This window comes from Stegodyphus dumicola, chromosome X2 (genome assembly GCF_044657685.1).
Source record: "Stegodyphus dumicola isolate Sdum_Otavi_A_Nest chromosome X2, ASM4465768v1".
In the NCBI taxonomy this organism is placed as follows: domain Eukaryota; kingdom Metazoa; phylum Arthropoda; class Arachnida; order Araneae; family Eresidae; genus Stegodyphus; species Stegodyphus dumicola.
Genome location: NC_140781.1, coordinates 81,322,100 through 81,337,710, shown reverse-complemented (window position 1 = coordinate 81,337,710; position 15,611 = coordinate 81,322,100). Strand labels below are relative to the sequence as shown.

Sequence of the window (15,611 nt, the reverse complement as noted above, 5' to 3'; positions counted from 1 at the left end):
GCCGTATGAAGCTTGGATGTTTGTAAGCGTATAGCTTTTGTAGCATGGGACATGTAAGCTATACGACGAGCCAAATGTCCTCTCGAGTAGATAGTTGCTGGAGTTCTTAGACCCGTCGTTTAGGAGATACAAATTGGGACGGAACTGAGAAAAGTTGCACTTTAATCTACTAAAAGTGTGCAAGGCCTGTACCAATGACAAACGCATCCTTGCTCTCCTAACCACGATAAAATTTTTGGACTTCTTCTGATGTTACTGTTAAACAAGTGAGATAAATAACAATAATAGTTAAAAAAGTATTTTCGATAATAAAATTCTCCTCAAAACCACAGTACATTCTATACTATAAACTAAATGACAGAAGGGACGGTGAATTTGGTAAGGCAAAAATATTTTATGCATACAGAAAATAGACAAGACGCCACCGTATTCGTTTAAACTACTTTCAGAACTGAAACATTTGCTTTGATTAAGTAATTATTGACAGAGTACGTAAAGAAAATCACAATTATTCACAAAAGATACTTTTTATTAACGTTTATAGGTTGCTTATTTTCCGATCATTACATATTGTAAAAATTGATCAATTTACATACTGTACAAATTTATCTAAATTTAAAAATCTCACTGTACAATATAACTTTCATGTAATTTTAATTAGCGAGAAAATTAAAGAAATATGAATCTAAATTAATAAGAAAGTAATTTTGCTTGGTCTAGAAGTAAAGACAGTGATCCAGGTAATTGGAAATATAGATATCTTTCTATTGCACCAATATATTTTAAAAATGTTTACAAAGAAAACTCATTAATTCTCATGATTAGCTTAAAACTGAGTAAAGTAATTGCTTAAAAAGTAGATCCCCTTTACAAATACACACGAAATTTGACAATAAGGAATACATCCCTGAAGAGAGCATCTGTTCGAATTGCGCCTCAAGGATAAAAAGGCTTTCTCGAGTAGTGAGAAAGTCTGTTTTTTTCTCACTCAGTAATAGAACCGAAGGACAATTACCCCCACAGAAAGTGTACGCAATAAATATAGCAAAGACGAACTTACATAGGGATATTATAAATATCGCAAAAATCTAAAGGCAGAGAGAGGGGTCCTAAATAAGCAATTTTTGGGATGGAATGCGTAAATTGAAATAACGAGTATAAGTGTTGCTACATAAGGAAAGTAGGAACAACAAATAGCGAATATAGGTAAAATCAAAAATAGGTGTTCGAAAGTGGGACCTCAAAATTTAATACGAGGATCACAGCGGCTGTTCAAGAACTGACATAAATTAACAAAGATATCTTTGGAATTTCATTCACATTTCAAGCATCAACCGATACTCTGGATACCAGATCTTCATCGAACTCAATAGAACCTTTCTCAGATCAGACAGATTAATGCACCCTAGAAGAAAAATCCATGCATGTGAAATATGAGGATCACGATGTTCAAGGCGCAGGTCTAACCCGTCTGATCTCATGTCAGCCCATTAATGGAGAATCTTTTACGGTAGGTATGTGATCTTGTGTCTTATAGATAATTATGTGTTCAAAGATGAGAATTGTGAGTGTTAAGCATACTTGAATGTGCAATCCTAATCACATCAGTGAATAAGATGTAGGAAGGGAAGTCAGAATTCCCTGCAGTTCGTTGTAGGTACCAGACGGCGAAGTTAGCACACTGGTGACAGGTGAAAGTGGGTCCGGATACCCGGGCGGCTCACAAGAAGTTCATTATCCGGGATTAACTATTGCAGGTTTCCTTAAATAATGTGGATGCATTTCTTCCTCTTCTTCAATTCTTACATGGCAGGCTGGCTCACATCCAACGCACGTCCATCAGCTTTCCTGCATGTACAGAGTTACACTTAAATGTACGAATAACAGCTTCTTAAATTGCAAGAGATCTGCGGTATCTTCCCATGCTTATACACACCTTCACGGAATGATCTACTCTTGCACAGCTCCTGGTTAATAAGCTAGAATATTTAGCGATTCGGGAGCCGTCTATTGTGGAATCGTTTTCTGTACAGTCTTTTGAACATTATCCCCGTTTTCAGCCATAGTTAGATAGATAAAATGCATATCGACCAGCTCCACATTCGAATAGCAAGGCATATCATTTGAAAACCGCATGGGGAATGACTATTTATGCCAGCGGACTGCTTTTGCCAACCGATGTCATCAGCGACCTCTGTCATCTCAATGCGCGGTCTTAGATTGAGCCATATAGGCCCTTAACTGAAATTGTAATATCTGAAAATATTTTTAAGTGCGTATTGTCTCAATAACGGAAATGATTAGTAAACTCATTTTAAGCCTAAAATTTCCTAACGGTTTCACTGAAAATGGCAGAGACTCAGAGACACAAGACACATATTTCTACCCGTAAATCAACAAAGAACCATCAATTTCTTGGGTCGCTTCATTAAATATTCACTAAACTTTTGCATTAAATGGAAGAACTACGATGAAGAACTATACCAAAACTTGAAGAATAATGAGTAGCATATAATACACACCTAAATATATGAATGCACACAAGAATATATCAATAAATATGCAATTGAAGAAAATGGATCGATTAACTATAAGCTTATTTTAAATTAGTCTATCGCGGCCAGTTTTTAGAGATACTAGTCTTTTGTATGGTAGACGTATCAGAAGTATCAAATTTTATTTGATATTTTAATGCAATTTCAGTTCTAAATCAGAACGGATTAAAAAAATAATTTACATATATTAATTATTTTAATATAATATTTTTTAAATAACAAAAATATTATCATGCAGAATTAAAGACTATTAAGATACAGAGATTAAAAGCTACAGTAATTTCTCAAATACGCATGCAATGAAGAATTAAAAAAAGGGAAAGTTCAAATTAAAAAAAAAAAAGGCACGAATAACTCAAACACTGCTCATGAGAGTTTTACAAAATATTATGTGCGCGGATAGGGATGGGGCGGGGAAGGCAACGGGAGGGAATGAGGATGGGGAAGAGGATAGAGAAGAGGACAAAATGGAGACTGGGATGGAAATGAGAATCTTCCAATGAAATGAGGATCATTTCATACGGGAATCATTGTGCTTATTAAGGTTTATGAAGTTTTTCTGAATATGCTATAAAAGGTAACAGAATATCTGGAGATCACAAGGCTTAATTTACTGTTCAGTCGAAAAAGAGAAGCCTCTTTCGTTGTTTTGGGCTATTATTAATAAATAACTGAGTTTCACTGCAACAAGAAGAGGAATTATTGCATATCATCTATTATTACAATTGATTTTATCTAGACATGATTATGCTTGTTTACCTGATGAGGAATGTATAAAGTTCATTTAGCTGACTTCGAAACAAATTCTCAAAATTGCCTAACTTATAGATCATATTATCTCAAAATTGTATAACTAAAATATAGGCAAAATAATTTGCTAGAGAGAATGCCATCATAGAATATTCGACTTTAATGTATCGTAAGAAATCTGTTACGTCGCAAATTATAAGAAGCTTCTGTAGAAAAAAGAGATAGAGGGCGCTGCGCCGCCCGTATGTTTAGCTAATTAAGAGTTTCGGCAGAGAAGGTTGAGAGGTTGATGAGAGTGGTTGAGAGTGACATAAACTAGATACTCTGTAATCTGTATATAATATTTGTACATAGTCTTCTCTTCATTAAATAGATTTAGTTAAAGGAAAGTGTCTTTGTTTGGCCAATAGAACACAAGAACCACCGATAAAGAAGATGTAAGTAAGTTATTACATACAACAAGTTTTGGAAGCATCAGGCCAGAAGGTGAGTCATTTCATTTATCGGCATGCAATTTATCTTTGATAATGAGTTTTGAAGAAACCGTCGAGAGAAATAGAAAAATTAGAGGTTCGGTTCGTACCAGTGTAACAAAATTAATAAGGAAATTAGATGAGGAATTGCAAAGCGAGAATCCGAACCTAGAAGTGTTGCAGGAATCGCTTTCAGTGTTAATCGAGAGAGAAACTAGCTTGTTAAAATATGATGAAGTTATTAATGCTCAAAGCACTGTTCAGGAATTAGAGACAGAAATAGAACATTGTTTAGAATACAGCGAATCCATAATTAGATGTAAATCTAAAGTCAATAGATATATTCAAAATGTGGGTAAAACCGGAACAACTTCACAAGTTTCGGAAATCAAAACTAATTATAATACTAAATTGCCTCGCATTACCTTAGAAACTTTCAGCGGCGATTTATGTAAATTTACTGAATTTTGGGCTCAGTATAAAGCTGCCATTCACGAAAACAATACGCTTCAAGATGTTGAGAAGTTTAACTATTTAAGATCTTTACTCACCGGTTCAGCTGCAAAAGCTATAAGCGGATTGCCATTAATAGGAGAAAACTATATAAAGGCCATCGAAATCTTAACTGACAGATTTGGGAAAAAAGAAATATTAGTTAGCGTGCATATGAACGTTATCCTAGCTTTAGAGTCAGTACGCCGTTCAAGTGATGTATCAAGTTTAAGAAAACTATATGATGAAATAACAGTTCAAACAAGAAGTTTAGAGACATTAGATATTAATTTTAATTCTTACGGCAATCTATTACTTCCTATTTTATATAAGTGTATACCGCAAGATTTAGTGTTACAGTTTAGTAGGGAGCAAAAGGTCGACACAGAGTCAACAGTGTCAGATTTATTGTTGTTTCTAAAGAGAGAAGTAGAAGCGCGCGAAAAGTCACTAACTCTGTGTCTTAAGCAACAAACACTTTCGATAACCAGTGAAAGAAATACCGACAACTATCGTAAGAGTGTTGCTCCAATTAAAAAGAAAATGGTATCAGCGACGACGCTTAATACATCAGTCGAAAATTATATGTGCGACTTTTGTCTTAAATCTCACTTCTCAAAAGACTGCGACTTAAGTATTTCAGAGAAACACAAAGCATTATACGATCAATTTAAGTGCAAGCGCTGTTTAAAAAAAAGTCACAAAAAAACCGGCAAAATGGGTTAAATGTAATATTTGCAAATCTTTGTCGCATTTAGAGAGCCTGTGTGATGCAGAAGGGCAAGAAAATAAATCCATTAAAAATACTGTGAGCGCAGCAAAAGAGACAAACGTTAGTTCACTATTCCTCGAAACACTGAGCAAGCAAATTCCTAATGACGTGATTTTTATCAGACATTGAGAGGTCAACTGGTAGGAAATAATTCCACATTTAACGTTAGGTTGTTATGCGATTCTGCTTCCGAAAGATCTTATGTTTGTCACTCTATTTCCAGAAAAGCAAGTTTACCGACTATTGGTACAGAAAGATTAAGAATTCATACATTTGCATCTTCGAATCCGCCAGTGCGAGAATTTAAAAGAAAAAGACTTTCTCTAAAAATAAGACGGGGTTCACTCTAATCATCGAAGCACTCGAAGTAAAAACCATATGTTCCAATGCATTACCCAGGCCATCTGCAGAAATTATAAACAATCTTCGCCAACAAGGATTTCACTTATCTGACAGCTGCGATAGTGAAGTGGCAGAGGTACAGATTTTAATCGGGAATGATTACTTGAACTGCATCTTAACGGGGAAAACACATCGGTTAACAGACTATTTAGTACTGCATGAAAGCATATTCGGTTGGACGTTGAGTGGTAGAGTGGGGGGAGAGAGTAAGAAGCTAAGTTCAGGGTCAGACTCCACCGGCTTGTTTATACACATCGATTCGGAAGAGGAATTAAAAATATCGGAACAGATTCGTCAGCTTTGGGAGATTGAAAGTCTAGGAATTTCTGAGTGCGCGTCGGAAAGGAGTTCTGGCGATGAGCGATTAATTAAACAATTTGAAGAGGATTTGAAATATGTAGACGGGAGGTATGAGGCTCGCTTGTTGTGGAATAGGAGTCCAGAGCATTTGGAAAATAATTTTGGTTTAGCGAAAAGGCAGTTCGAAAGGGTGCAGCGAGAATTAAAAGGTAACAGCTTTGTGAGGGAACACTTTATGGAAATAATTAAATTTCAGACACAAAACAACATTATTCAAGAGTGTGAGGATACCAGAGAGGGATACTTTATGCCATTCCGAGTGGTCCGTAAAGATAAAAAAAGCACTCAAGTTCGAATGGTATTTAATTGCAGCAGTTGCGAAAGAGGAAAGCTATCGTTAAACGATTGCTTAGAAAAGGGCCCAAACCTAAATCCGAATATTTTGGATATCATTCTTTCCTTTCGAAAATTTAAAATTGGATTCTGCGGTGACATAGAAAAGGCGTTTTTGATGATTGGGATAGCAAGGGAAGATAGGCAATATTTAAAATTTCTCTGGTATCCTGATAATGACAGTGAGGACTTTAAAATTATGCAAATGAACAGAGTATTATTTGGATGTAATTGTTCACCGTTTTTATTGAGTGCAACGATCAAACATCATTTAAAGAAATATGCGGAAACAAACAAAAACTGTGTCGAGATGCTAAATAGCTCACTGTATGCAGACGATTTGTGTTATGGAGGGGAAAGTGTAGAATCAGCTTTCAGTCTTTCATCAGAGGCGGTATCTATTTTGAGAGACGCGAGTTTTAATTTGAGAAAGCTAAAAACTAATTCTAAAGAGCTGTATGACTTGTGGGTACAGGAAAGGTTGTGTGAAGAAAGTAGGTCTGAGAGAGATAGTAAGTTGAAAGTGTTAGGCTTGGTGTGGAACTTAGAAGAGGATGGTTTGAGAGTAGACGTTACATCATTGTTGAGTAGTTTAGAATCGTTGAGAAATAGTAAAAGATCGGTGTTAAGCACAGCAGTTAAGGTGTTTGACCCAGTCGGATTTATTTCTCCATTTGTGGTGCGAGTTAAGAGACTGATGCAGGAAATATGGGAGAGAGGTTTGGAGTGGGATGCAGAGTTGCCAAAGGAGTTACGGTGCAAATGGATAAAGTGGTGCGCTGAAATTGAGGAATTAAACGCGTTGAAAATAGAGAGGTACTACTTTACAGAAGTTCTAAGTAAAGGTCAGTCGGTTGAAATTCATATTTTCAGTGATGCGTCAGTAGTGGCATATGGAGCGGTGGCATATTTTAGATACAAGAATGAGAGAGGAGAGGTATGTACGTCGTTTATAATGTCGAAGAGTAGGATAGCTCCGTTAAAAAAGTTGTCCCTCCCTAGGTTGGAATTGATGGGGGCTGTAGTTGCAGCTAGGTTAGGAAAATATTTATTGAAAATGTTTCAGGATTTGGTAGGTAGGTTAGTTCTGTGGACGGACTCCAAAATTTGCTTGTGGTGGATAAAGGGGTCAGCGCGTGAGTGGAAGCAGTTCGTGTCGAATAGAGTTGCAGAAATACAAGACTGTACCTCGCCTGATAAGTGGAAATATTGTCCAGGGTCGGAAAACCCAGCAGATAAATTAACTCGTGGTGAAACAGCAAATGCATTGGTGAAAGATAATAACTGGTGGCATGGTCCATCATGGTTGAAAGATTCTGAAGATCAATGGCCTGAGCAGAAGTTTAAAGTAGAAACTGATACTCAAAATTTGGAACGTTTAAGCACTTATGTTCAAGTGACTATTCCAGAAGAAGAAAATGCGTTAGACATTACCAAATTCAGTAGTCTCGAAAAATTGTTGAGAGTTACAGCTTGGGTAAAGTGGTTTGTCGCCAAGCTAAGAAAACGTGCCTGTGAAGAAGGTCCTCTTACTGTATTGGAGATCCAAGAAGCTGAGGAGTACTGGATAAAACAAGTACAGAGAGCGAATTACTTTTCGGATATTCAACAACTAGAGAGGAATAATCTAATAACACCAGATTCTAAGCTTTACAGTTTAGCACCATATCTAGACAGTAGAGGTATTTTGCGTGTCAGAGGTCGTTTGGAACAAGCAGAATTAATAGATGACGAAAAACATCCCATTATTCTGCCCAAAACGAAGTTCACCAAACTAGTGATATTTAGTGAACACATAAAAGTATTCCATTCAGGAGTCATGGCAACATTGTCCAAAGTCAGGAATAAATTTTGGATACCTAAAGGAAGACAAGTAGTAAAGAAAGTTATTAACGCTTGCCTGGTGTGTAAAACGTTTGCAGTGAAGCCCGCCAAACAGTTAACGGGTCAGTTACCCAGAGATCGTGTAGTCCAAAGTAATCCTTTCACAGTTGTAGGCATCGACTTAACGGGAGCAGTTACTATTAGAGAAAAAGCGGATAACCACAAAAAGGTGTACATAGCCTTATTTACATGCTCCGTCACTCGTGCTGTACACATTGAAGTGGTTTCAGATATGTCAGCAAAAGGTTTCATTTTTTCATTACGACGTTTTTTAGCAGGAAGAGGGAGCTGCAAAGTGATTTATTCAGATAATGCCAAGAATTTCCGCAGCACATGTGAAACAATTAAAGGATTTAAAAGAATCAAAGCAGATCCAAGTGTGAGTGATTTCTTGACATCCAAAGAGGTAACATGGAAATTCATACCTGAGCGTTCCCCATGGTGGGGAGGGTTCTGGGAGCGTTTGAAGAGAAGCATCAAGGAACCTCTGAAGAAAATCTTAGGGAGAGCATTACTGACTTTCGAAGAGCTCTCTACAATATTAACTAAACTCGAGTGTGTGCTAAATAATAGACCTCTAACATACGAGAGCAACGAGCTGGGTGAACCTCGCCCGCTCACACCTTCATAGTTTTTATTGCCAGGACGGGGTACATTTAACTTTCCCGAGCATTTCTTGGAAATTTTTAACAAGGTATCCGACAAAGAGACTTTAACCAGGAGGAAGCTTTACCAATCTAAGCTCTTAAAATTAACATGGATCAAGTGGAAAGAGCAATATTTACTCCATCTTAGAAATGCGCATAACTTTGCTAATCCTAAAACTGAGCGGAACCTTAAGACTGGAGACGTTGTGTTGGTAGAAGGACCAAAACAATCCAAACTACTTTGGGACATGGGTGTAATTGAAAACGTGATTATAGGAAGAGATGGACATGTTCGAGCGTGCCTTGTTCGCACGCCCAAAGGACAATTCAGAAGATCGATCCAGATGTTATATCCTTTCGAGATTTAATTTAGATAGAACTTTTGATATTATTGAGTTTTATTACATTATTAATTATTATGTTCATTTGTGGCTTTGATATACTAGTATAGATTATTCTTTTATATTATTCATTTATATATGTCATACCATTTAGTATTAATCCATTATTAATTAATGTTGATATTGTTATGTAAGTAAGTTTGTGTACTCTTATTAAAGAGTACAGGTAGGGAGTGATGTAGAAAAAAGAGATAGAGGGCGCTGCGCCGCCCGTATGTTTAGCTAATTAAGAGTTTCGGCAGAGAGGGTTGAGAGGTTGATGAGAGTGGTTGAGAGTGACATAAACTAGATACTCTGTAATCTGTATATAATATTTGTACATAGTCTTCTCTTCATTAAATAGATTTAGTTAAAGGAAAGTGTCTTTGTTTGGCCGATAGAACACAAGAACCACCGATAAAGAAGATGTAAGTAAGTTATTACAACTTCCATAGCACAGTGACATCACCTACAACCCCTTAGACGTTATAACACTGATTATGGATTATCCTCTATATATTTCAATGGGGTGGATTACGCCGAAATAAAGAACATACTAGTTAATAATACAGAAATATATGTTAAATAGTTTAATTAAGACAACTGTAGTCAAATAGTAAACAACTGTGCTATTAAAAGCTATAGATTATTTAAGCAATGAATATAATTCTGAAATATAAATCTTAAAATATTTGATAATAACTAATAAATTTAATAAATAGGAGAAACTTTTGGTTGTAGACCGAATACATTACTCATTTGATATAAATATTTACACATATTTTATTTTAAAATTAAAAAACTTATGAATTCATTGTATATAACCAATGAAGTATTCCAATGAATATGTCCATGAGAAGGAGTCATAAATCTTAAAATATTTGATTATAACTAATAAATTTAATAAATAGGAGACACTTTTGGTTGTAGACCGAATACATTACTCATTTGATATAAATATTTACACATATTTTATTTTAAAATTAAAAAAACTTATGAATTCATTGTATATAACCAATGAAGTATTCCAATGAATATGTCCATGAGAAGGAGTCAGGGTAATTGCTGTTCTTTATAAAATACGGTCAAGAATATTTTATAAATTTCTTCTCAAATTTGATGCAACTTTTTGGCATTTCAACTTCTGGAATCTTAGAAAGAGTATTTAGTTTAGAGAACCGATTAAAAAGAAGTCGTCCAGTAACAATGCTCATTACTCGAAAAGCAATATACTTGTGCTATTGCTGACATCACACCCAAACATTCAATACTCGTTATCAGTTGCCACATTCCTGACCTTCTGTAACTGCTTAATATCATCTACGCTTTCGGAAAGGCGCAATCTCCACACAACTCCATACTTTTTGGAATGTCTGCAATGCATTTGCACACTTGCTCTGAATTTAATTTTAATTTCTCACAAGAATCCCATTCCCAAGTCATTCTGTCCTTAAAATTTTAAACATTATTTGAGGGAGGGTTAATTAAAAGTTATAGTTTCATAGTGAATATAATAAATTAAATGAATGATTATTTTAGAAGGTACAGGAAGTTAGAAATAGGACTTACATGCAAATCCTTTCCATGTGAAAGACTTACATCTATAATATGCATGGGAAACTCTTCAGCTTCCCTTTAAGGTTCTCCGAAAACTCTCTTGAGCGATTTGTTTGTTGTATTGAGATAATAAGAAAAAAAAATCAAGTGATGTAAACCTTCAGACAACGACAGTTAATTTTAATACTACTAAACATACATTGGGAAGAAAACACTGATCATCGTTTAAAATTATCATAGTTGCAAGAATTAAGTCACTTTCGTTAGTACGGGGCTGTATAAAACTGAATTTCATTAAATACAAAATTTCAAACTGATACATTGTACCTTTTAGAAGTTTTATGCATTGCATCCAAAACTAAGAGGATCAAATTAACCATCCAGATATCGATTTTCAGTTTTAAATTTAAAAAATAAAATGGGCATTGCTGAATCCAAAAATATATAACATGTTCAGCTTTGTAGTATTAAACTTTAGCAAATTAAGATACAAATGAAGACAGACAAACCCATTTTTTAAAGAGATAATTTTAAAGACGTGCCTTTTACATGGTTTTTTTAAGTACCATGTTTATATTTACGACGTGTTTATATCAATAGTATCATAGATAAATATTTTCCTTCAGAATTACATCTGTTAGCAACAAAAGTACTTTTCAGATATCTGAATTCGAAACAGCATTTGCTTAAGCACATCCATGGATTTACTGGGAAAATAGTAGGATTATTAATAATTGTCGAAAGGTGTTTGTTGAAAAGGTGCTAGTGACTTTAATGTTACTTCTATTAATTTTGATTGTACAGGAATACATTCATTTTTATTTTACTCATTGAATTCTAGAAAGTATGTTCCGTACTGACATTTTTTGCTTACGGGGACTGGTATAAAAGTTTACATTTTGTACATTTTTACTAGAAGATATCTTGTAACCCAAACTGCCGCAATCTAAAGGATTATTTTATTTGATTCTTTTAACACTTCCTGCAATGGAAAAACAAACACATTTCCCCGACATCTTACTGAAGTTGTATCACCAGTTCTAGAAATGTAGGAAAAGAATTTTAGAATGTGTAATATGCTGGATTTGCTTACCTCTTTGTCATTTATAAACCATTTGAGAAGAGCTGCGCTGCGAGCAGGAGCCGATGTACAGTTAACATCTACCAAGTCCCCAATTTCATACCTTGGACTTGTACCTTCAATTTTCGGACCATCTTGACCTGGAACCACGTAAGGAACTGCTGCAACGTAATGCACTGTATTAGCTCCTCTTCAAATAGTAAATTATCAAAAATGCATGGAGAAATTTGGAATAGCTAGTGTAGGCACCAACCGTTTATTATATTTTTAATATTATATTGCTCTAATTCAGTTGCAAACAACGACTTAATTTTTTATTCACATTATTACATTTTACATACAAAATGTTGTTATTAGTTCACAAGACTTATGTCATTTATTATTTACATTTAAGGGAATGTTTCAATTTTTTTCTTAAAGCCACTAAAGTATGCTTTAAAATTTGCTGCAAATAGTAACATTAAATTTTATATTGTGACTTGATAAAAATTTAATTCTTAATCATGATATTTAGCAAATACAGGGGTCATTTAATGAAACCGAAACACACATTGAATACAGCATTCTGAATTTCAAGCCAACATTTGCAGCTCCTGTTGAGAACCCAAAATGATTCCAAATTTTATCAACAGAAGTTAGTGCGACGTTTGAATTTTCAAAGATATTAGAAGACTTCAAGCATTGAGAATTATACGACATAAGTGGTAAGAATATGTAATAGTTGGACGCAGGAGAAATTGTTGACCCTCCTTTGGCTAGTGTATCTGCTACCAAGACAACAGATCTTTCTTGTACGTTCAGGGCAACATTATTCAGTCCGGTCAGTGTAGACAGAAAAGCGAAGAACTCGGTATAATCCTAATAACTGTAGAGGTAAGATTTGTTGAAGTGTTAAAAAGAATTGCAGTTACAGAACAAAAAACAGCTACTACTCATATTATGGCATAACATACACTCTTCTTATTTTGCACAATTTTCAAAACGTGATTATCATGATCTTTAGAGAGTTATTTTTTACGATCCAGAAATTATAGCAGAGGCGGTTGAAAACCAGCGCTTATGCTAAAAACCGATTTCAGAGGTATTAGCAACTCAAAACATGGATAGTACACAATGGGAAATATGTATCGTTGATTCACGAGTCCACCTTCATCGCCTTCAGAGTTATATTATCAGTACTGTTTCTTGTCTAGAGTGAAACACAAAAGTGAACCTGGGAACACTGATTATTCTTGACGATCACATTTATGTCAAAGTCTAATTGTGGATCAAGTCATCCGCTCGTGCGAACGTTGAATTCCAAAGAATCTACTGTGCATCAAGATAGCATTGCACAGCTCACATTGTGAAACTGATGATAAAGTAGTCTGAAGAGCATGAGAATGAGCCTATCATCTTGCAGATAGGTGCCCAGTCCCCTTGTCTCAACCCCGTTGTTTGGGATAACCACCACTGATTTTCCAAACCTATCTAGAGGATACGTTTTCTTCCTCTAATTTGACAAAGAGATAAAAAAACTGTTTTTGCAAGAGAAATGGTTAAAATAATCCTAATAATTTAACAAGACTAGCATCGGTCCTTTTTAGCAATTATCGCTATCGCATTGGCTTCAAAAAGAAGGATTACATCCTATAATGTATTTCACTCTAGATGCAGGTGTTTCGGTTTTATTACCAAACCTCTGTATTTTTACGTCGTTTTAGAAAATAAGAATTTGGGGATACGTAATTTAAATGATTAACGATAGATTATTTTTCAATGCTTAAGCTGAAAAAGATTACTGCAATGGGATGCATTAAAAATTTTTAGCTTTGTAAAAATTTTTCATTGAGATCTTAAAGTATAATTCTGCAAGGCCTAAAATGTATTTTAAATACCAGGTGTGGTTTTTTTTTATTAAGATAGCTGATTTAAAATTTTCTTTACATTTGTTTTATATTTCCTTCGCTTTTTGCTTTGAAATTTTCAGCAGCCAAAGGACACAATATAGCTATTCAGATTTTAAAAGTAAGAAATATTCATTAATTAATATTAGAAAATTAGATTTTAGGCAAAGTTTTCGAGAGCAAACAACAAGATGGGGCAAACGGAAGCTTTAGAGTTAGGGTAACTTTAAAAACCGAATGTCGACTATAAGATCATCACAACTGAAAAAAAGCATAAAGTTGAAAAAAGAAATAGTTAAAAGGGCAACCCTCAGTGGCAGGAATAATGGGGAGATTAGAGAATTTTATTTTGAAGTTTACGACACTTTAAATTTAAGTGATCACTATTCTCGATTTATGCGGTTAAATATCGTGTTTAATCTATGAAATGTGTTGCTGTTTGATAAGATTGACGTGCATCTGCCCGTATGAGTTATAAAGTAATAACATTCTTTAATATTAACTAAAAACGAGTTCTTTGCATTTATTAGATTTTTCACTATTGGTGCTGATTTTTCAACTGCATTAAAGTCACTCTGCTCTGCTATAAATTGTAAAATCATCTCTCTAAATATAATATTAATTCAGAAATAATTTTTTTAGATGTGACTTAATTGCAATATGTATGCTAAATTTATCTGAAGCTGTTTTGTGTGGAAAAATTAACTTTCTAGGCAAGGAGAAATCGATAGCAGAATTATTACTCTTTTGTTTCTGTTTACTAATAAGAGAACACAGTAATAAAATAGCAGAGTGAGGAAAAGGCTTTTAAGAAGAACAAGGCAAGTTGACTACGTGTCATTAAACGGAAGGCGTCTCGTTCTATTCCTGGCAGAATCAATTTCATGTGGACCTAAAAGGTAAACGAAATCCCACAGTATGTAATACCGAGTGTGGTGAAATCGCAGATAATTCTGAACTCTGCTAAGCGCATTAGGATTTCAGTTTCACAGCTACATAATGTAGAGTATGTTTAGATTAATGTAGTGAAATCTCTCAAATTATGAACTTAACTAAGACATTAATTTTTTAATGTGATCAGTGTTTCTGAGAACATAATTAAAGTAAAGGTCTTGAAACAGTCGCACTTTTAAGCGAGACCTCCACTACAAAATGATCAAAGTCATCTGAAGCCGTGGGTGATCACCTCAGATTGGTTTCACTCTAGAAATGTTTTGTACGAGTCCCTCTGTGAAATTTTTAAAATTAGTAAAGAAGTCAGTGTGTGTCACTATTTTTGTCTCTAAATAACAAAACCCACCTTTAAAAGAAGTCACTTCAAGGTGAATTAAAAAGACCAGTGGAAGTTGCACTAAATAAATGAAAAGCGCAGCCACAATATTTTGCTTCTAACTTCATGGGTATATTACCAGTCTAAAATTTTATTAACGTAAACATCATTTAAAAAACAAGTAGTCATAGATGGCAAGTGGAAATTACAAGCATACATTGGCTTTACATTTAGGGAATTTTTAGATTTGCAAACATAGTCAATAAAAGACGCTGTATTCAAAGTTTTATAATGCCACTGTATGCCGAAAAGGTTTTTCTTTCATAAGTAAATTCAGTTTTTTTTTGTCTCAGAAAAAAGATATTGTGGCTACTTTATTAAAGTCTCATAAAAGGTAACACCTACCTGACTGCTTTTACTCATCCAAGTCACACAAATTCCATATTTAGCGTGTTTAAATTTTACCAGTTTTAACTAGAACATTTTTATATATTCTTATAGGCTTTATAACAAAATTTGTGTCATTTTATTCAACTGTATTTTGTACTTAAAAAGATTTTTTATAATTATTTCCAGTAGCTAATAATTCAGTACATAAAGACATACCATACTTTTCGGACTGCCTTATGCAAATTGTCGGAAGATAATCTTCTAGGAGAGATTAAAGGAATGAGAGATAAAATGTATGACTGCTTTCAGTTACAAAGCAAAAGTAAGAAGTATGCCGACCTTCAGAAACATTTAATTCCCCCTTCCCTCTTAAAAAAAC

The 15,611-nt window shown here is 34.5% G+C and overlaps 1 protein-coding gene across 2 annotated transcripts in view; it reads right to left on the bottom strand.

Moving 5' to 3' along the window:
- Window positions 1–15,611, bottom strand: part of LOC118203550 (uncharacterized) — a 390,320-nt gene that overhangs the window by 17,137 nt on the left and 357,572 nt on the right. Inside the window, exon 6 of one of the 2 annotated variants that reach the window (XM_085808993.1) lies at window positions 11,699–11,847. In XM_085808993.1, the coding sequence (XP_085665119.1) occupies window positions 11,699–11,847 (149 nt within the window). The remainder of the gene's footprint in view (window positions 1–11,698; window positions 11,848–15,611) is intronic. The other variant, XM_085808994.1, reaches the window with a different exon arrangement.